We start from the raw sequence: 21,772 nt of genomic DNA, 5'->3' as shown, positions 1-21,772 counted from the left end.
TGCCCAGGGACCTGTCCGCCCGCAGGCCACCCGGGACCCAAGCAAAACAAACTCGGCCACCAGAGTGAACTCGCCCGCTCGCCAGGCTCCACACCCAAGACGCCGACCGAGCACGGGGAAGCGCTTTTCGCCACTGAAAGGACCGACGCCGTCCAGACTTTACCCTAAGGGCCAACAAGCAGGCGGATGGCCTCCTTTTCGCGAGAACCTCCAACGAGACCGGATTTTCTCGGGGGCGCAGTCTCCTCCAGCCCCGTCCCACTCCGCACCGGCTCGCGTCTCGGGATGGGGACGCAGAAGCCTCCTCGCCCTGAGGCCAGTTCTGGCTGTACCGGGCGCTGTGGAAGCGACGCCCCCCCAACAGCGCTCTCCCGCGCCGCCCAACAGGAACCCCCGGCCGGGCCTCGCCATGACAGCCCCACCGCCCAGCCTTGGTCACCTTTTTCATCAACGCCGGGCGGCAGCCTGGCTTCCCGGGGCCTCCCCGGGTGCCCGCAGAACCAGCCGGGCCGGGCAGCCCCGGCCCCCGAGCGCCGGCTGCAGGGAGGCCGCAACGCCGGGCTGGTCGTCCGCCTCGGAAGCGACTGGTCGATCGGCGCTAGCCCCGGTACGTCCCCTCCGCGGGCCGGCGCGCGGCTGAAGGGGCTGCGGTCGCAAATACTGCCGCCGCTCAGCCTAGCGAAGCCGGCCCGCCGCCCTCAGCAGCAGTTCCGGCTACGGCGGCCGGTGGGGACCTCACGGACGGCGCGCGGGGGCGGGGCCGGGGTGCGCGGGCGCGCGGGGCGGGGCGACGAACGCGGGGGCGAGCACCCCCAATGTTTCTTCGGGCCCGTCTCCCCAAAACGGCGCCCCCATTGGCTAGCGCTGGGCGGGCGCGCTCGCACGTACGAGCCCGGTGGGCGTCGGGGGCGAGCCCGCGGCGCCAGTAGTGTTGTGACGCCAGCCTCGCGACCTTGCGGACTGTGCGTCTCTTTGGATTGGTGGACAGACAGCCAATAGGCCAGGGCCCGTGCTGTGATTGGCCGCAGCAGTGTTGACGGATACGTGAGAAGAAAACGGCGTGGTAGCTCGGGGTGTGGAATCGGGCGCGAACCTGAGTTCTGAGAAGTGTGGAGGCACGTCTGAGGCAGTTAAGCGCACCCTTTCCTGGGTGGAGTGTGTGCTTCTGCGCTACGTTAGCGTAGCCGAGCGGCGCTGGGCACTTGGTCATTTTCTTCATAGCAAGAAAGCAGAGGGGTGTTTTTCAAATTCTAGTGTTTCTTTCTTTCTTTTTTTTTTTTTTTTGAGACGGAGTTTCGCTCTGTCGCCCAGGCTGGAGTGCAGTGGCGCAATCTCGGCTCACTGCAAGCTCCGCCTCCCAGGTTCAAGCGATTCTCCTGCCTCAGCCTCCCGAGTAGCTGGAATTACAGGCGCGCGCCACCATACTCGCTAATTTGTGTGTTTTTAGTACATACGGGGTTTCACCATGTTGGCCAAGCTAGTCTCGAACTCCTGACCTCAAGTGATCCGCTCGTCTCAGCCTCCCAAAGTGCTGGGTTTGCAGGCGTGAGCCACCGCGCCCGGCTCAAATTCCAGTGTTTCTTTTCCTTTTCTTTTCTTTTCTTTTTTTTTTTTTTTTGACTCGCTCTGTCGCCCAGGCTGGAGTGCAGTGGCCCGATCTCGGCTCGCTGCAGTCTCCGCCTCCCGGGGCTCAGGCGATTCTCCTCCCTCAGCCTCCTGTAGCCGAGACTACAGGCGCCACCGCGCCCGGCTAATTTTTGTAATTTTTTAGAGACAGGAGCTCGCCTTGTTGCCCAGGCTGGCCTCGAACTCCTGGGCTCCAACGATCCGCCCGCCCCAGCCTCCCAAGAGCTGGAAGCCCAAGCGCGAGCCCCGCGTCCGGCCGCCAGCTGCTTTCTGGGGGGCGCTCCCTGCCTCGCTTGGCTCTGTGGAGTCCAGGGCCCGGCGATGGAACAGGCCCTCAGTCACCCAACAGCTCAGGACACTGCCGAGCGCATCGACTTTCCCAGAAACGCTTGACCCACGCCCTCCACTCCGAAACTAGAAACGCGGAGCCCAGGGAAGGCCTGGGCCGAGACCGCCCCGTGATGGAAAGGCTCCGCCTCGGGATGCACGGGAAGGGAACACGCCCAGGAAGGGAGGATGCCGCGGTTGATCGGGGCTGTGACAGCGCGCCCTCCACACAAAGGGGACCCGGACGCAGGCCCTGCGCCGCCGTCTCTCCTAGAAAAAGCTCGTCCCGCTTCTCTCTTGCAGAGCGGAATAACCCGGCCCCCGGCGCTCGGGCCTCGGAGCCGCACGTGCGTGCCCGATCGCCTTCGGCTCTTTCCGGCCGCTCGGGGCGCTTCGGGAGTCCTCGGGGCCGCCTCGCTCACCTTCGGCTATTTCCGCGTTCCTGGCGCGCCGTTGTCCCGGCAACGCGCGGCGGCTCAGCGGCCTGGCAGAGGTGAGTGGCCTTAGGGCTAGGGCGGCCGACCCAGGTCCTTAGGAGCCAGGCCGGGGTTTGGGGCCGAGGATGTGACCGGTGGCGGGCGTCGGGACCCTCCCGTCTCCTCCCACGATCCCGGCGCCGCCGAGTCCCCGCGGCCGCTCGCGAGTCCCATCGAGGCTGGGGCGGGCTTGGCGCGGGGTCCAGGTCGCCCGTCGGACTATGGCTGTCGCCCCCGCCCGGCCTCGAATCGCGGCTGATTCCGGTCGCTGGGAGAGTCCCTTTGGAATGGGCGGGGTGGGGAGGTGGGCGGCGCCATCACACCCCCTAGGCGAAACGGGACAAACGAGAGATGCAAAACAAAAACATTCTATGTTTGGTCACTCGCTGGGTCGGCCCTGAGGGTCGCGTTGCATCAAACCGCCAGCGCATGGCTTTTCAGTACCGTCCGCTGGATGCAGCGAGGACCCTGCGCAGGCCGAAGGCTCTGGACTGTGGCCTGGAGGGCGAGGCTTTGTAGGGTGGCCCCCGGGTGCCTGCCCCCGAGAGTCCACCGTGGAGCCCCATCCCGGAGTTCCCTACTCAGCGTCACCGAGGAAGGCTACTCAAAGCCCTGTGACCCCGTGCCGCTTAGCTGAATGGGCTTAACAGGTTCTTTCCCAAAAGCTGGTTTGATGGAGGCGCTTGTAGAGGCTCTGGAGACGCTGGACGCCTGAAAGTGAGAGGAGTACTTCGGTTAGAATAAATACAGTTTTTTTCCTGTTCCCCAAAGTTGATGTATTTCCCGGTTTTATGTTCCAGAGACTGGGACTTTGTTTCAAGAAAAGGAAAGGTACTTGTTTCCGACCTGAAGCTATTACAGATTGTCATCAAGTACGTAACTGTCGTATTGTCAGCCATCTCTCCTCCTTGTGTTAACTTTTTTAATTATACTGATAATACTCATTTTGGGAACTTGTTAAGAGGCAGTTGAAAGGAACTATGAACAATTATATTAATGCATTGTGTATGGAACTCATTCAGGCAGGCCTGCAACCCGTTTCTTATATTAATACAACAGGAAGAATCTCTCTCCTTGCTAAGTTTCATCCGCGCAGGGCCTGTTCTGTGCAAGGCACTGTTGTAAGGAGGTGGGAATACTGGGTGCCTCCTGCTCTCTGGGGAAGATAATATGGGGGGCAATGTGTGAGCAGTGAAACTCACATTTACGGTAAAGTCTAAATGCAGCCACGGAGAAGCGCAACGTTGTGTGGGGACACTGGGCAAGAAGCACATGACAAAGGCAAAGCCATCAAGCCCTGAGAGAGCTCCCTTACCCAAAGCCGGGGGGAACCTTGAAAAACCCCAGGCAGGAAAGAAAACAATTAAGAACGTTTGCCTTCATAGTTATTACAAAGTGTCGTATTAACGTATCACTCATTTTTCAGAGAAATATTTTCACAGAGTAAACTTATTAGATACTAATTTCCCTTAGCCCAGGATTTGTAACCTTGGGGCTGGCTGCAACATGTTAAAACCCCCTTTTTTTTTTTTTTTTTGAAACAGTTTTGCTCTGTCGCCTAGGCTGGAGTGCAGTGGCAAGATCTCGGCTCACTGCAACCTCCACCTCCTGGATTCAAGCAATTCTCATGTCTCAGCCTCCTGAGTAGCTGGGATTACAGGCAGGCACCACCACACCCAGCTAATTTTTGTATTTTTTAGTAGAGAAGAGGTTTCATCATGTTGTCCAGGATGGTCTCGATCTTCTGACCTTGTGATCCACCCGCCTCGGCCTCCCAAAGTGCTGGGATTACAGGCATGAGCCACCATGCCTGGCCAAAACTCATTTTAAGAGGTAATCCCAGCTACTTGGGAGACTGAGGCAGGAGGATCACTTGAGCCCAGGAGTTCAAGGCTACAGTGAGCCATGATCACACCACTGCTCTCCAGCCTGGGGGCCCTGTCTCTAAACAAAATATATATTTTTTAATTTAAAGGTTTCTTTTGCTATTTTAAATTGCCCAGGTTTTGATCTGGAGTGTTTGTTTGTTGTTTGGGTTTCTTTTTTTTTTTTTTTTTTTTTGAGGCGGAGTCCTGTTCTGTTGCCAGGCTGGAGTACAGTGGCGCGATCTCAGCTCACCGCAACCTCTACCTCCCAGGTTCAAATGATTCTCCTGTCTTAGGCTCCGGAGTAGCTGGAATTACAGGTGCCTGCCACCACACCTGGATAACCTTTTGTATTTTCAGTAGAGGCAGGTGGCATTCGCCATTTTGCCCAGGCTGGTCTCGAACTCCTAAGCTCAGGCAATCTGCCCACCTCGGCCTCCTAAATTGCTAGGATTACAGGCACGAGCCTGTATAATTTTAAATGGTGGCAAACCCGGCTACAAGTATGTTCTTCTCTGCCAGTTAACTTCCCCAAATTGACTGAGGTGTAAAAAAGTGAGCAGTAACCAGACCGTCACTTTATTTATCACCCTAACCCGCCTGAAAAGGGACGATATGTTTATCTTTTCCAGATCTGAAAGGAAGAGTGAAAGAGATTAAGTTCACGTAACTGATCAAGCTTAACTTCTCACAGCTGCTGCAGTTGTGCATTCTTGACTCTCTAATAGAGGAAGACTTCTGTCTTCTACCACCTGTGAGTCAGAGGTAGAAGACAGTCTTTGATTTTATGCTTTATTGGAAATTCAGTACTGGTTTTTTTCTGTACCAGTACTCTTTTCTGGAGCAGTTTGCTTTTATTTTGTTTGAAAATGTTGTTTAAAAGGCAGTGGTGGCCCACGGCTGTAATCCCAGCACTTTGGGAGGCCAAGGCAGGAGGATTACCTGAGCCCAGGGGTTCAAGACCAGCCTGGGCAACATAGTAAAACCTTGTGTCTACAAAAATTATTTAAAAATTAGCTGGGCATGGTAGTGCATGTCTGTAGTCCCAGCTACTTGAAAGGCTGAGGTGGGAGGATCACTTGAGCCCAGGAGTTTGAGGCTGCAGTAAGCCGTGATCACACCACTGCACTCCAGCCTGGGTGACAGAGCGAGACTTGGTCTAAAAAGTTAAAGGGAACTACAGAAGTAGAACTTGTCCTTATTGTTACTGGAATGAAAGTTACTGAGGATTGCGTGTGTAGTTAGGCCGCAGGCCTTTTCTTTCTTTCCTCCTTTGATGGCCATGAGTTGTATTCGTTTCTGTCACAGCCTGGGTGATTCCGGGTCTAACTGCTTCTCTTCTGCATGTCTCCCTGTTGGAGATCTCCTCGCATCAGGTTGCCTGCTCAGTCCACAAGGCATTTTCAAGTTGCCGATGGTCTTCCGATAGTGGCTTTGGGATGCTTCCTTTTTGTCATTCCATGTACAGTCATATTGCTTGTTTTATTTAAAACTGATTGGACTTGGTCATTTTTTTTTCCCTGCAGGTTTCAGCGCTGAGCAGGCCTGAGTTCCGTCATGGCCCTCTATTTTGACCACCAGATAGAAGCCTCAGATGCAGCGGGGTCACCCTCATACATCAGCTGGCACCCTGTCCATCCATTCTTGGCAGTTGCTTACATCAGCACAACCTCAACAGGCAGCGTGGATATTTACCTGGAGCAAGTGAGTGCTCAGAAGCAAGGAGCCTGACTGTGGTAGCTTCTGGCTCATGTTGTTTGTGTTGCTGTTGTCCTCCAGTGTGTGCACACGTGTGTGTGTGCCTATGGGTGTGTGTGTATGCATGCATCTGTGTGTGCGTGTATGTGTATTGGTGTGTGTATGCACATATGTATGTCTGCATCTGAGTGTGTGTGCACACACGTGGGTGTGTGTATATGGGTGTGTGTGTGCATCTGTATGCTTGTATGTGGGGGGTGTATGTGCGTGTGTGTGTGCACACGTGTGTGTGCGCGTGTGGTGCGTGTGTGTGTTTTCAAACGAACTCTACTCTAGCTTATTCATGAAGAAAACGACATCCATCAGTGACTCACGCCTGTAATCCCAGCACTTTGGGAGGCCGAGGTGGGTGGATCACTTGAGATTAGGGGTTCGAGACCAGCCTGATCAACATGGAGAAACCCCATCTCTACTAAAAATACAAAATTAGCCGGGCGTGGTGGCTCATGCCTGTAATCCCAGCTACTCGGGAGGCTGAGGCAGGAGAATTGCTTGAACCCAGGAGGCAGGGGTTGCAGTGAGCGGCGATCACGCCATTGCGCTCCAGCCTGGGCAACAAAAGCAAAACTCTGTCTCAAAAAAAAAAAAAGAAAAGAAAAAAAAGAAAACGACATCCGTCATCAGTTTTCACAGAGGCCAAATCCCAGGGTTATAAAAGCCCTAGGATGTGGGCAGTTCTTTCACGCTGGCTATTTTGGTGGCTTGGGGACATGTTTAGGAATCCTTCATGCTTATCAGCATTAAGCCACTATCAGTTCACGGTCATCACCAGAAATGTCCCCACAGTGCTGTTTGTGGATCCTGAGGCATCTTCCTCTGTCAGTGCCCTCCTGCACACTCCATAGGGGCCATTTGGAACTCTAATCATTTCCACAAACTGGGTGGCTTTAAACAACAGGAAGGTATTCTGGCAGCTCTGGAGGCGAGAACTCCAAAATCAGGTGTCAGCAGGGCCCGCTGGCTCTGAAGGCTGAGGGGAGTGTCTGCCCCGAGCTGCTGTCCTGCTCCTGCTGTTCCCAGCAAGCCTTGGTGCTCCCTGGCTGGCAGATGCGCTGCTCCAGCCCTGCCCAGATCTGGTGTCATCCGGCCTTCCCTTCTGTATGTCTGCGTCTCTTCTCCTCTTCCTAAAAGGATATCAGGCATATGTAACTAGGGCCTGCTCTAATGACCTCACCTGAGCTTACCCACATCTGCAAAGACCCTGTTTCCAAAGGACGCCATGTCACAAGGACCAGGGATAGGACTTCCACATATCTTTGTGGGGACACAATTCACCCCCTAACAGAAACGTTCCCCAAGCTCCTCAGACTTCCATAACCACCCTCTCGGTGCCCAGTGCACCTCATACTCCATAAAGAAAATGAGGTGCCAGGTGCGGTGGCTCACGCCTGTAATCCCAACACTTTGGGAGGCCGGGGTGGGTGGATCATGAGGTCAGGAGATCAAGACCATCCTGGCTAACACGGTGAAACCCCGTCTCCACTAAAAATACAAAGAATTAGCCGGGCGTGGTGGCCGGCACCTGTAGTCCCAGCTACTCAGGAGGCTGAGGCAGGAGAATGGCGTGAACCCGGGAGGCGGAGCTCGCAGTGAGCCGAGATCGCGCCACTGCACTCCAGCCTGGGCGACAGAGCGAGACTCCATCTCAAAACATATAAATAAATAAGAAAATGAGGTTTCCTCCTCTACTCACTCTTCAGCCCTCTGCAGGCTCCCTGTTGCCACCACAACTTCACCCAAGCAGCGACAGTCATCAGTTGCTTCTAGGTGTCACCCCCCTGAGTGTTTTGGGGTCCTTGTCTGTACCACACTCCTGTGAAGTCCTCTGGGAAACATGCCCGAGAGCGCAGGGGCAGGGCGTTCCCTGCCCGGCCTCCATGGCTTTGCCAGCTCTTCCTCCATTTCCAGCCTGTGAACACCATGGCCTTCTGCAGAGCTTGGTCAGGGCTCCTCTCCATTTCTTCCTTCTCCTGTGATCTGAGTATCCCCAGTGGCTTGCGGACATACATCTCCTGCCTAGAAGTTCCCTCTGAGCTGTAAGCTTAGGGACCCAGCTGCCTTCCTGACATCTCTAGGGTGTTTCAAGGAGACCTCAGACTGTACAAAACTGAACTGAAATTGTCCCCCACCCTTCCCCTGCCTCATATCTCCTGCTCACTGAGATGGGCACCTCCCATCTCAATGAAAGTCACCCCCTTTATCCTGGTTTCTAGAACAAGAACCTGGGCATGACTGTTGACATTTCCCACTCCCCTACCTTGTAATCCATCACTAGATCCTCCCAGTTTCTCCCCCGGAACCTCTGGTGAGTCTGCTGCTTCTTGCCCTTCCAACCGCCCTTCCTTCCTCCAGGCTCCCATCCCCCTCTCCTGGACACCAGTACAGCTTCCTACTGTGGCAGCTGTGCCCTCACAGGCCTCCTCTACTTTACACGGCAACCAGGCCTGGCCTGTCTTGGCATCACAGATGGAATCACTCCCTGCTCCCACCTCCCCGGCCCTGTGCTGCTCTTTGGGTGAACATGGAGTCCCTGATGTGGCCCCTAGCGCCTCCCAGGTCTGGCTCTGTCACCTGTAACACCAGGCTCACCTTCCTTGATGCTGACACAGCCTTGCACAGCCTTCCTCGGCCTTCCAGCCCTGCACATGCTGTGCCACCTGCAAAGAAGACGCTCCTTCATCCATTTTTGTAATTAATGCATTAATCCTTCAGGTGAAAGTGGCTAAGCGGCCCCTTCCTCAGGAACTGCTCCCCCCCCACCCCCCCACACACACACATGCTCTTGCAGCGCGGTGCAGCGCTGGTCAGTGGCTCCCTTGTTGCCAGCAGGCTCCTCCATATACTGGCAGCTCTGCGAAGGCCGTGCCAGACTTAGGGCTCAGTCCAGCCCCAGCACCAACCCCACTTTTGCCCATTTTTTTGGGTAGATTCTCCCTTGCAGGAGCCTATAACATATATTGTAAATGGGATATTTTTTAGAATAAATATTATTAAATTCCAAAGTTATAGCAATTTTAGGTAAAAATTTTAAATTTAGAAGATCTAAAGCATACTATTATAAAACTAGTCAATAGCATATTTTTGTGTTTCCAGTTGGCACAAGGAGAACTTCAGGATTTCAAAATAGTGATCTATTGGACAATGATGAGATCACAGAAGATGGCTCCTAAGCCCAGTGGAACAACTGGGGGCAAACCAAGTTAATCTCTGAAAACACACTTATATCTTCCCCAAAGCTGCTGCTTTAGAAAATTTTAGAAAACACAGCACATGGCCGGGCACGGTGGCTCACGCCTGTAATCCCTGCACTTTGGGAGGCCGAGGCGGGCAGATCATGAAGTCAGGAGTTTGAGACCAGCCTGGCCAATATGATGAAACACTGTCCCTACTAAAAATACAAAAATTAGCTGGGCTTGGTGGCGCGCCTGTAGTCTCAGCTACTTGGGAGGCTGAGGCAGGAGAATCGCTTGAACCTTGGAGGCAGAGGTTGCGGTGAGCTGAGATCATGCCACTGCAGCATTCCAGCCTGGGCTACAGAGTGAGAATCCATCTCAGAAAAAAAAAAAAAGGAAACGCAGCACATATCTCACAAGCTGTCATTAGTGACATCACCACATCACACAGCCTTTGAAAAGCTCCACTGTAGATGCGTGAGAGAAGGAGAGTATGAATGGCACTAACCTGTCACTATTATTCTGAAAATAATTTTCACCTTTCAGATCCCTGAAAGGGTCCTGGGGTCTCTGGACAACACTTTGAGATCCTTGGGGCCACAAACCTCACCTGCTGGCTCGCTGCTGGTTTTTGTAGATAAGGTTTTATGGAACCCAGCCACCCACTAAAATGCGTGCCAGCCATCCAGCAGCCATGGGGAGGAGGTGGCACATCATGACAAGGTGACACTCCATGAGAAGCTGGTCGGGGTTGTCAGCTGAGCACAAGTTACCTTCTGCTTTGGTAGCTCAGCTAGGGGCAAGGTTGGTGCGTTTTTATGAAAAAGAGTCTACTGAGAACATTGCCCCATTGCCTTAATAGCTTTTATACCTTGTCGCCAATGTGGAGTCCACAGATCACACAGAAGTTTTGTTTGTTTGTTTGTTTGTTTGTTTGTTTGTTTGTTTTTGGAGACAGAGTCTTGCTCTGTCGCCCAGGCTGGAGTGCAGTGGTGCGATCTGGGCTCACTGCAACCTCCGCCTCCCGGGTTCAAGCAATTCTCCTGCCTTAGCCTCCCGAGTAGCTGGGACTACAGACGCCCGCCACCACACCTGGCTAATTTTTGTATTTTTAGTAGAGACGGAGTTTCACCAAATTGGCCCAGCTGGTCTCGAACTCCTGACTTTGTGATCCACCCACCTCAGCCTCCCAAAGTGCTGTAATTACAGGAGTGAGCCGCCGTGCCCGGCCTAGACAGAAGTTCTTAAAAGTAGCTGTCCCTCTCTGAACTGCGGGATTTTGCCTCTCATCCAATGCAGGGGGAGTGCGTGCCAGATACACATGTCGAGAGGCCGTTCCGGGTTGCTTCCCTGTGCTGGCACCCGACGCGGCTGGTGCTGGCTGTGGGCTGGGAGACTGGAGAAGTGACGGTGTTTAACAAGCAGGACAAGGAGCAGCACACGATGCCCCTGACACACACAGCCGACATCACCGTGCTCAATTGGAGCCCCAGTGGAAACTGCCTGCTGTCTGGGGACAGGGTGAGTCAACACACGCAAGATGCTGTTTTCAGACCTTGGCCTTTTCTGACCATGCTCGAGAGTATGAAAGATCAAAATATGTGAACTGTGTTGTTGCCAAATTCAGTTGATCTTGTCAGATGCAATTGTAGATTTTGTTTTATATTGGAAGCAAGGCTTGAAAATTTGCCACTCTGTGGCAAAGGTGTGTCTGCACCTTTATAAATGAACTTTGCTGGGAAACTGCATTCATAAAGATAAGTGCCCAGATACTGTCACTTTTCCCTAGGCCTGTTTGTCTAGCTCAGGGCTTCTTAACCAGGGTTGGTTCTGCCCCCCAGGGGACATGGGGCAGTGTCCAGTCACATTTTCTGTTGTCACAATTTTGGGGGAGGATTCAGCTGGACCCCTGTGGGTGGGTGGTGGATGCTGCCCACCATCGCACAGTACACAGGACAGACCCACAGCAGAGCGACACAGTGCAGAGGCAACTGAATCACAAATATATGGCAGAAATGTTATAATGTGTTTACTTAATTAACCACAGGTAACACATTCACATGTTCCAAGATTCAAAAAGGGTAACAGGCATCTAGAGTGAAGACTGAGCCATGTCCTGTCTCCTCAGTCCCTTGGCTGCTGCCCTCCAGCACACCCAAGTGCATTCTTACCACCTATCCTGCTGCTTCAGGCACACACAAGTGCATTCTTTCTCTCACTTGAGATTTGAAACTTCTACATTATGAGAGGAGTTGAAAGAACAGTGCAAGGACACCCATCCACCCTCCATGTCGATTTGCCCGCCGTTCCCACTGCCAGGTCTGCTTTCCCTCCTGCTACGTGGGTATTTTTCCTGAGTATTTGTGAGTTTATCACAGATAACGATGCTTCAGCCCTACATGCTTAGACGCCACTCTCCTGAGGCCTAGGGCATTCCCTACACAGCCACAGTAGAGTTCTCACACTCCAGGAAATGTAACAGTGACAGTGCTGACATCCAAGATGCAGTTTATGTGCACATTTCTCCAGCTGTCCCAGGAATGTCCTTTAGAGCAGGAATCCAGTAAAGGCGCATACGTTGCATTTCACTGTTATTTCTCTCTAGTCTCTCTTTTTTTTTTTTTTTTTTGTGATGGAATCTTGCTGTGTCGCCCAGGCTAGAGTGCAGTGGCACGTTCTCAGCTCACTGCAACCTCTACCTCCTGAGTTCAAGTGATTCTTCCGCCTTAGCCTTCTGAGTAGCTGGGATTACAGGCGTGCACCACCATGCCCAGCTAATTTTTGGTATGTTTAGTACAGACGGGGTTTCACCATGTGGGCCAGGCTGGTTTCAAGCTGCTGACGTCAACAGATCTGCCTGCCTCGGCCTCCCAAAGTGCTGGGATTACAGGTGTGAGCTACCACGTCTGGCTAGTTTTTTTTTTAATCAAGAACAATTCCCTGGTCAGTCGGTTGGTTAGTCTGCCTGCATTCCTTCCTTTTTTCCTCCCTTTCTTTTTTTTTTTTTTTTGGTCTTTCATGAAATTTACATTTTGAGGATGAAGACTGGTTGTTTCATAGACTCTCACTCAAGTTGGCTGTGTTTGTCTCCTCATAATACTTTCATTTCAAACGTTTTTGGCAGAAATATCACGTAGAGGACATTGTCTCCTGATTTCCTCATTCTTTTTCACATCAGTGGTGGCGTCCTATACACACTGTCATATCTCTTGCTTTTTCATTTTACAACGTATCCTGGTAATTCTTCCATATGGGTAAACAGTAAACTTCCTTGTTTTCTTTAAACCGGCTCTTCTTTATATGAATGTTGTAATTTACTGAACCAGCCCCCTGTTGATTAACATTTTGGTGGTTTTCTATCGTTTGCTAATTAGACAATGGTGCAGTGAGTAACCTTATGCTTTTGCCATTTTGCACCTGTGTACATTTAGAAAGCACTGAGAAGGGGGTGCAGATGGGTCCCGGGGCATGCCCTGTGGCTTAGCGGATGCCCAAACCACTGTCCTTGGGGCCTGGACCAGCTCATAGTGCACACCAGCCTCTCTCCCTAGAGAGTTGCGTGTGAGTAGCAGAACTGCTCAGGAAAGTAGTATCTCAGAGTGTTTTCATCCACAACAGCTCCCTGGTGGGTCTAAGTGTTTCTTAGAATTTTCATTTATGTTTCTCTTGCTATCAAGGATGAATATCATTTATAGGAGCCATTTGTGTTTCTGTTTTTTTTTGAGACGGAGTCTCACTCTGTCGCTCAGGCTGGAGTGCAGTGGCACCATCTCGGCTCCCTGCAAGCTCCGCCTCCCAGGTTCACGCCATTCTCCTGCCTCAGCCTCCTGAGTACCTGGGACTACAGGTGCCCGCCACCACGCCTGGCTAATTTTTTGTATTTTAAGTAAAGACGGGGTTTCACTGTGTTAGCCAGGATGGTCTTGATCTCCTGACCTCGTGATCTGCTCGCCTCAGCCTCCCAAAGTGCTGGGATTACAGGCGTGAGCCACCGCGCCCGGCTTGTATTTCTATTTCTGATCATATTATTCGCCAAGTTTTTTTTATCAGGTTGTTCCCTTTTTCTGGATGATTTTTCTTCCATTTTTCTGTTTAATTCCCACCTAATGACATTGGCCTGTCCCCAGATTTCTACTTCCTTGGTGATCTTTCCTACTCTCTACAGTGGAACCATCTGCCAATCCCATATTAGTATAAAATAACTCAGGATCATTGACTTTTGTAATTCTCAGCTTGACTGTGTTGAGAAACAAGTAAGCCAGGCATGGTGACATGCACCCGTAGTCCCACCTACTTGGGAGGCCGAGTCAGGAGAATCACTTGAGCCCAGGAGTTTGAGTCTAGCCTGGGCAACATAGCAAGACCCCATCTCTTGAATAAAAGAAAGATAGAAACAGCTAGCAAAATAGATTATCCAGGCATAAAATGAAACCCAGGTATCAGTTGATCAAGTCTTGTGAGTCAGAATATTTAAGAGCAGAAATGTCTAATCCTTCTAAGAAAATCTAAGATTGTGCTGGAACTAATTTAGTAATGAGTTCAAGCAGGAAGAGAAGTAATAACGAGGGAACAACACTCGGAACTCTACACTGCAGAGACATCTCTTCCCCAGACTTGGTGCAAGGCGCTTCCCTGCTCTTCCACCAGAGACCCTGTTGTGGTTACCCGTGGAATCAGCCCAGACCAGCTGAAGTTAGAAGTGCACTTAACCTGAGGCCGCTGGGGTATCCCACAGTCTCCCAGAAGAGCACGGCCAGGTTAGGACGGCCTGCTTCTGCTCCCTGTCCCAAGTCCAGACTCAGGGAGGGGCCTCAAAGTCCAGCTCGGGCCAAGTGCCCACAGTGCACCAATCAGCAGTAACCAGGGAGGCGGACGATCCCTAGAAAGGGATTTCCCACTAAGTGTCCTTAGAAGTCCCATCAGTAGAGAAGAGGAGAGCACGTTAGACGGGCCAGGCCACTCACGCCTTCTGGGGAACTCCTGCGAAGCCAAGTCTGAGGGTCAAGTAAACCCTCACCTGATGCGCACCCTGATGTGGGGCCAGCCAGCCTTTAGCAAAGCTTCCCAGTGATGTGCCGCGGGAGAACCCACCACTTTAACTCGCACTCTGATGCCATGATGCACCCCCAAGACGCTCATCCAGCGCACGCCACTTTCCCATCAGCCCCTTAGTCCACTTAACTCTGGCTCTTCACAAGGAGAGCTGGTTTCTCACCTTTGGGGTAGCTTTTCTTTACGGTCTTACTGTATAAAATTATACTGTGTGAAATAACGCAGAATTCACAGATGGTGGAGAGACACCCCTCAGGAGTGGTGACAGGTACAAAAAAATGAAGGCAGAGAAGACCCAAGCCTGGACCCTGGGGCAGCTCAATGCTAGAGTCAGGGGTGAGGAGCAGAGGGTGCAGCCGAGGAGGTGGAGGCGCCTCGGGCTCAGTTCTACGTCTTGTACTTCATGCTCACATTCCAGGATCGTTGGGCAGAAACCTGAGGATCAGGAATATTTGACTCATTGCGTCCTGTGATTTCCTTTCCCCTGAGTTGGTGGAAGTTGAGCTCTTGATAGTAGACACCTGTCCCTCTCTCAGAACGAGGGTTTGCTTCCATCCTCCTGAGCAGAGATCTCTGCTTTTGGGTGCAGGCGCTCTAAACTTTTGCATCCAACAACCTCTTTCCCCAGAGCAGCAGCCTGGAAACTTGGACATTCCAGGTGGCAGCCTGGAAACCTGGACATCAGCCTGTCTGATGATGTTGAGAATGCTGTTTAAGTGGTCAGCTAGAAGCTCGTATGTGCTAATAAAGATTTCTAAAATCACTTGTGCAAAAAATCAAAACAAAACAAAGCAAAACAAAAAACTAGCAGATGACACGTGAAGGGCACAGGAATGAATGCCTCTGAGGATGTGGTGTGCGTAAAATGCTTTGCAGACACGGGAGCCACAGCGGTCCTCGGCTCCAGGGAGGAGACTGGGAGGGAGATGGGGGGGGTCATTCATTTTCATTTCTATCATTAGGTGGGGGTTTTTCTCAATATGTAAGCATTATTTTTAAAATATTTTTTAAAAATTACTAAACACAAATACACCAATAGTGGTTTTGTTTGTTTTTGTTTGTTTGTTTTAGACGGAGCCTCACTCTGTCACCCAGGCTGGAGTGCAGTGGCGGGATCTTGGCTCATTGCAAGCTCTGCCTCCTGGGTTCAAGCAATTCTTGTGCCTCAGCCTCCCAAGTAACTGGGATTACAGCAGGCGTGCACCATCACACCCAGCTAATATTTATATTTTTAGTAGAGACAGGATTTCGCCATGTTGGCCAGGCTGGCCTCGAACTCCTGACCTCAAGTGATCTGCTCACCTCGGTCTCCCAAAGTGCTGGGATTACAGGCATGAGCCATTGTGCCTGGGCTGCCTAGTGTTTTTATTTTTGTCTTCATCAAGCTGTTAGAGTCAAGAATCATATGATAATATACACTATTCCTATGACGTGTACTTACATGCCACATGCTATTTTAGATCTTGCAAAACCTTTCTTAGAGGTTTCTTGTGTAAGTTTCCTTTTTTTTTTTTTTTTCTGAGACGGAGTCTCGCTCTGTCGCCCAGGCTGGAGTGCAATGGCACTGCAACCTCCACCTCCCAGATTCAAGTGATTCTCCTGCCTCAGCCTCCCGAGTAGCTGGGACTACAGGCGTGTACCAACATGCCTGGCTAATTTTGTATTTTTAGTAGGGACCAGGTTTCACCATGCTGGCCTGGCTGGTCTCGAAATCCTGACCTCGTGATCTGCTTGCCTCGGCCTCCCAAAGTACTGGGATGAGAGGCGTGAGCCACCGAGCCTGGTCTGTAAGTTTCCTTTATTTTATTTATTTATTTATTTATTTGTTTGTTTGTTTATTTGAGATGAAGTCTCACTCTGTCGCCCAGGCTGGAGTGCAGTGGCGCCATCTCGGCTCAGTGCCTGCTCCGCCTCCCAGGTTCACGCCATTCTCCTGCCTCAGCCTCCCGAGTAGCTGGGACTACAGGCGCCCGCCACCACGCCTGGCTAATTTTTTGTATTTTTAGTAGAGCCGGGGTTTCACCGTGTTAGCCAGGAGGGTCTCAATCTCCTGACCTCGTGATCCGCCCGCCTCGGCCTCCCAAAATCCTGGGATTACAGGCGTGAGCCACCGCGCCCGGCCTGCAAGTTTCCTTTAAATCTGACATTATTTGAAAATACTCTTCCTGTGTACAATAAAAAGCATGTTATCCAGCATTTGGGGAGATTGGAGTCGGTGCCGCCTGAAAAGGCGGTGGGAAGAAGAGCGTACTGTGGGCTAAAGGGCCCCCAGTTTTGGGCCAGGAAGCGTCCCCTGGGGAGTGCTTGGCGTCTGAGCAGAAGAGCCATGCACACGGACTCAGACTGAGATGCTGCCCCTGGGCGCCGCCTAACCGCATCCCCTCGTCCCGGGAGGCCCCGCCGGCTGTCCCTGTGGAGCGGTCCTCCCCTTCCCGGAACTCCACTCGCACCTGTCTGTGCCGCGCAGTTGCGACTGTGATGGTTTTAGATTGAGCACGCAGCGCACCCAGCACGAGGACTTCACTTCTTACCCCATTCTCCAGGAAACAACCATGGCTCCTCGGAGAAATGGCTGATTCCAGAACTGGAATACAAAAATGAGCCTAGGCCAGGCGCTGTGCCTCACATCCATAATCCTAGCACTTTGGAAGGCAGAGGTGGGAAAATTGCTTGAGCCCTGGAGTTTGATACCAGCCTGGGCAACATAGTGAGACCCCATCTGTACAGAAAATACAAAAATTAGCCAGCTGTGGTGGTGAGCATCTGTATTCCCAGCTACTCGGGAGGCTGAGGTGGGAGGTTCACTGGAGCCCTGGAAGCAGAGGCTGCAGTGAGCTGTGATTGCACCACTCCATTCCAGCCTGGGCGACAGAGTGAGACCCTGTCTCAAAAAAAAAAAATTTTTTTTTTGAAAAATGAACCTAGGTAATCTTAGGGCACCAGAAAGGAAGTGCTCACCAAACCCAGGTAATGGGGGCACATCAAAGGGACAGAGAGGCCAACTAGAGAGCTTAAAGCTGGCACAATGTGAGCAACAGAATACATGAAGCAGCCTTGGATGATAACCCAGCGTGGGAAGTAAATACCCACGCGTCTACCCTGATGCAAACACAGGATTGAATGAATGAGTTAATGGTGGTGAAGAGGCAGGTCTCCCATGCTGAAGAAGCCCAGGTGGTTTACATGGATGCTCCACCCCTGAGGGTAGGGCGTATCTCCCACTCCTCAAGTACGGGCTGCAGAGAGTGACTTCTTTCTGAACAGTACAGGATGGAGGGGGATCCAGGGAAGAGCTACTTCACAGTGGAGAGACCCCACAAGCACAACCTCCACCAGGTGGTCGAGGTCAATGCCGGCAGTGACAAGTCATGGGGACGCAGCATGCAGAGAAGGCACCTCAGCTTTATGCTCCTCCTCCCCAAGCCCTCCACCCCAGGCAACTATGAGAAAAACTATCAACAATCCCAGTGGAGGGGCATCCCATGATATACCCGGCCAGCAGGTCTCACACTGTCCAGGGCCTTAAGACAAAGAGCCTGCGACACTGTCATAGCCCAGAGGAGCCTGAGGAGACACGGCGGCCAGATGTCACGTGGGGTCCCAGCCTGGCCAACATGGTGAAACCCTGTCTCTACTAAAAATACAAAAATTAGCTGGGTGTGGTGGCACGCACCTGTCGTCCCAGCTACTCAGGAGGCTGAGGCAGGAGAATTGCTTGAACCCAGGAGGCGGAGGTTGCAGTGAGCCGAGACCACACCGCTGAACTCCAGCCTGAGTGACAAAGTGAGACTCCGTCTCAAAAAAAAAGAAAAGTTTATTTTAAAAAGTTGAAAATATAGCAGTTGCTATCTCTAGGCATGAAGATGTGGAGACGCTCTGTAGAAGAGTTTCCAGTTCTTTCTTTAAAGACTTTCGAATTGTTTGAATTTTTCATTGTGTATACACAGTAGTTTTGTAACTTTTTAAAAAAAGGAATATGCATGTGTTCTGTTGCACAGTTTAACTTTTGCCTTCCACCAGTCACTCTGCTGGGACACCTGTCCCTCCACCAGTCGCTCTGCCGGGACACCTGTCCCTCCACCAGTCGCTCTGCTGGGGCACCCGTCCTAACACGTGGTGTTGGGTCTTTCCAGCTTGGTGTCTTGCTCTTGTGGAGGTTGGACCAAAGGGGCCGAGTGCAAGGGACGCCTCTGCTGAAACACGAGTATGGGAAACACCTCACGCACTGCATCTTCCGGCTCCCCCCTCCTGGCGAGTAAGTGTGGGGCTTGCCCTGTGACCTGTGTGTGTGTTTACATCAGGGGAGGTGGGAAGCGGGCTGCTCCTGACCCAGGAGGGGCCCCAGCCCTGAGGTGCTGTAGGAGTGGCAGAAGAATCTTGACTTCGTGTCGTGTTTGCTTTCAGGGACCTGGTTCAGTTGGCAAAGGCAGCTGTGAGCGGTGATGAGAAAGCCCTGGACATGTTTAACTGGAAGAAGAGCAGCTCTGGAAGTTTGCTGAAGATGGGGTCTCACGAGGGGCTGTTGTTCTTTGTCAGTCTGATGGACGGTGAGGAACTTTGGTTGTGATTCTCAGGGGTCCTAGCATTTTAGGGGTGTCTGGTAGGGATTTTAAACTCACAGATGGCGTTTCTGCATAGAACAGTAACGGTGATAGCAGCAGGCTGTACAGAAAGATGACGTGTGCCAGGCGGAGTGCCGCAGCCACTCTCTGCAGCCATCCATCCAGTGTTGAAATGTTGCCCTCGCTTTGTTCTGATAGACAAGTTGAGTTTTGCTTGTGTTTGAAGGGTTTTCACGAGGAGGCTTTTAATCAGCATTTACAGGCTGACTGCATGGCACCAGAGACAGTTTTGGAAAAATTCTTTGGTGGCACCCTGGTATTCAGTCTGTGTAATTATCAAGCACCTATTGTATGCCAGGTACTTGGCTAGGGTGTGGGAATGAGGTGTGAGCAGGGCAGGGGGTTTCACTCCAGCCTGAGGCCCCCGGCCAGCCTTCATGGGGAGGTCAGCGCTGGGCACCGTGTCGCTGGTGTTCAGCCCGTTCTTCCTCACTGTACGAGGGGGACAGGCTGCGCAGCCAAGGCCAGAATAAATGCAATATGAAGTTAAAAGAAAAAGCGCATCTCTTACAGCCATGTGACACTAGCCCAGGTGTGTGGGTTGCTGGCGTGGCTGAGGAGATGAGAGCCACACAGAGGTGGCCGGGTCTCGGGAGAAAGGAGGCTTTTGCTATCGGTTTCACCAAGCAGCCGGATCTTGACAGGAAGAAGAGAGCAGATGAGAGCAGACGGGGCTGTGTGGTTTTTGTAATTTTTAAATAAGGGAAATCTTTCATTTTAGAAGGTGAAGACATAGAGCTAATGGAGGGGGGACATTGAGAAGATCCCAGTGGGGACATCCGAGTGGGCACAGCACCGTGAGATGACAAGGAGGGGGCGTGCCAGGATAGGGGCCCCCCAGGAAGGCTAATGAGAAGGGGGTGGAGAGATGAGGCCCACAAGGAAGAAGCGCTGGTCACCTAGAGGAGGGGGTGCGTGCCAGGGAGGAGCCCGGCTCTGGTGGCGTGTGGGCTGCGAATTCCTGCCGGTTGTCCGGGAGCTGTAGGCTTTGTGGGTGAGTTCATCACTGTGCCTCATGTCCTTATGTGGAAAAGGGGGTAATACTGGTGTCTACCCAGTTATCGTAAAGATGCTTACAACTGAGCCTGCCACGTACTGTGCACTTATTAAATACTAGTTGGTGTCACAATTCACCTCTAGGTGATCCTGAACTCTTCAGCTGGGTAAGAGCTTGTGCTGGGTGTGGTGGTGCCTGTGGCCTCAGTCACCCGGGAGGCCTGGTTGGGAGGATCACTTGAACCCAGGAGGCTGAGGCTGCAGTGGGCTATGATCATGTCACTCTACTCCAGCCTGGCTGACACAGTGAGAATCTGTCTCTTGAAAAAGAATTAATAATAAAAATAAGAACTCGTTATCCACCGGGAAAAAGATGAGAGGGGAGGGGCAGGTGAGAAGGCTCCCAGAGGAGTCTCCTCAGAGCAGCAAAAATGAGCCTGAGTCCCCGAGCTCATACAGGGCCTGCAGACAGAGTGGCTGGCCAGCACTGGAGCAGGCTCAGGCAGGGCAGGAAAAGGGGGATTCCAGGCTGGGTACAGTTAAGTCCTGTAGCTTAGGCCAGGAGCAGCTTGTGGAGGTTGAGAGAGGGAGGTCCAGAGAGAGCCTGGCAGGAGGCAGGCGGCACAGCAGCGACACCCAGGGCAGAAAGGACAGGGAGTAGTGGCCACAGAGAGGGCTTGTCATTTAGGGCCTCAGCGTGTGGAGGGTATGAGGTGGACTCAGAGCTCCGAGGCTGCCAGATCTGCAGGGTCAGCTGTGTGGATGTGAAACCCTCCAAGACAGGGGTAGAGGAGGAATCCATAGAGACAGCTTGAGACTGAGCTGAACCCATGAAGTGGAGGTTGCAGCCTGTAAGGTCAGGTCACATGCTTCATTTTTAAGTTCTTTTTTTTTTTTTTTTTTTTTTGAGACAGAGTCTTGCTCTGTCGCCTAGGCTGGAGTGCAATGGTGTAATCTTGGCTCACTGCAACCTCCACCTCCGGGGTTCAAGTGATTCCCATGCCTAGGTCTCCCGAGTAGATGGGATTACAGGCGGACACCACCACGCCCGCCTGGCTAGTTTTTGTATTTTTAGTATAGACAGGATTTCACTACGTTGGCCAGGCTGGTCTTGAAATCCTGACCCCAGGTGATCTACCAGCCTCGGCCTCCAAAAGTGCTGGGATTACAGGCATGAGCCACTTTGCCCGGCCCATTTTTAAGTTCTTATACTGAAGATGCTTTGCTTTGAAAATGTCCTTAAGTTGATAGAAATGGCTGCTGGTGAGGGTCATGGAAGCAGATAAACCAGGGCCTCCTCATGTAGTGACCCCACGTTTGTCCCCAGGGACAGTGCACTATGTGGATGAGAAGGGCAAGACCACTCAGGTGGTGTCCGCAGACAGCACAATTCAGATGCTGTTCTACATGGAGAAGAGGGAGGCACTGGTGGTGGTCACAGAGAACCTCCGGCTGTCCCTGTACACGGTGCCTCCTGAGGGCAAAGCAGAAGAAGTGATGAAGGTGAGTGGGAGTGGGCTTGGGGGCTCACGCTGGGGATCTTGGGCCAGGTTCTCTGTGGCCTCGTTGACGGCCCTTTCTCTTCTGGATAGCAAGACTGAAAAAAAGCCTATCAACTGAGTTAGGGCGGCTAACATAGCTAGCAGTGTCATTATTTATCATACCACATTCAATTCATAGGTGAAGGAAACAAAAGAGATGGAGATTCTCCTGCATCTTTGGGTGGATGTGGGGCCTGATGGGAGACAGCCTGGGCCCACCCCCAAGCTGCACCCCTCATGACCTGGGGCGCAAGTAAGAGAGTCACACTCACTGCACAGCCTCTCATTCCACCCGCAGAACTCAGCGGGCAGGCGACCGTATCCCCGTCTTCCAGC

The 21,772-nt window shown here is 52.2% G+C and overlaps 1 protein-coding gene across 12 annotated transcripts in view; it reads left to right on the top strand.

Moving 5' to 3' along the window:
- The first annotated feature begins 1,037 nt into the window (after positions 1-1,037).
- IFT140 (intraflagellar transport 140) overlaps positions 1,038-21,772 on the top strand; it is a 104,699-nt gene continuing 83,964 nt past the window's right edge. For 3 of the 12 annotated variants that reach the window (XM_034939592.3, XM_008959752.6, XM_034939588.3), the window contains exons 1-7: positions 1,050-2,446; positions 3,230-3,301; positions 5,821-5,998; positions 10,525-10,746; positions 18,411-18,532; positions 18,682-18,824; positions 21,223-21,398. In XM_034939592.3, coding sequence (XP_034795483.3) covers positions 5,852-5,998; positions 10,525-10,746; positions 18,411-18,532; positions 18,682-18,824; positions 21,223-21,398 — 810 coding nt within the window. In that variant the 5' untranslated portion in view covers positions 1,050-2,446; positions 3,230-3,301; positions 5,821-5,851. Of the gene's footprint in view, positions 3,147-3,229; positions 3,302-4,931; positions 5,049-5,820; positions 5,999-10,524; positions 10,747-18,410; positions 18,533-18,681; positions 18,825-21,222; positions 21,399-21,772 lie in introns of those variants that run through there. The other 9 variants (XM_055100613.2, XM_034939589.3, XM_055100616.2 and 6 more) reach the window with 6 other exon arrangements.

This window comes from Pan paniscus, chromosome 18 (assembly GCF_029289425.2).
Source record: "Pan paniscus chromosome 18, NHGRI_mPanPan1-v2.0_pri, whole genome shotgun sequence".
In the NCBI taxonomy this organism is placed as follows: Eukaryota; Metazoa; Chordata; class Mammalia; order Primates; family Hominidae; genus Pan; species Pan paniscus.
This window is presented reverse-complemented; position numbering and strand designations above follow the sequence as displayed.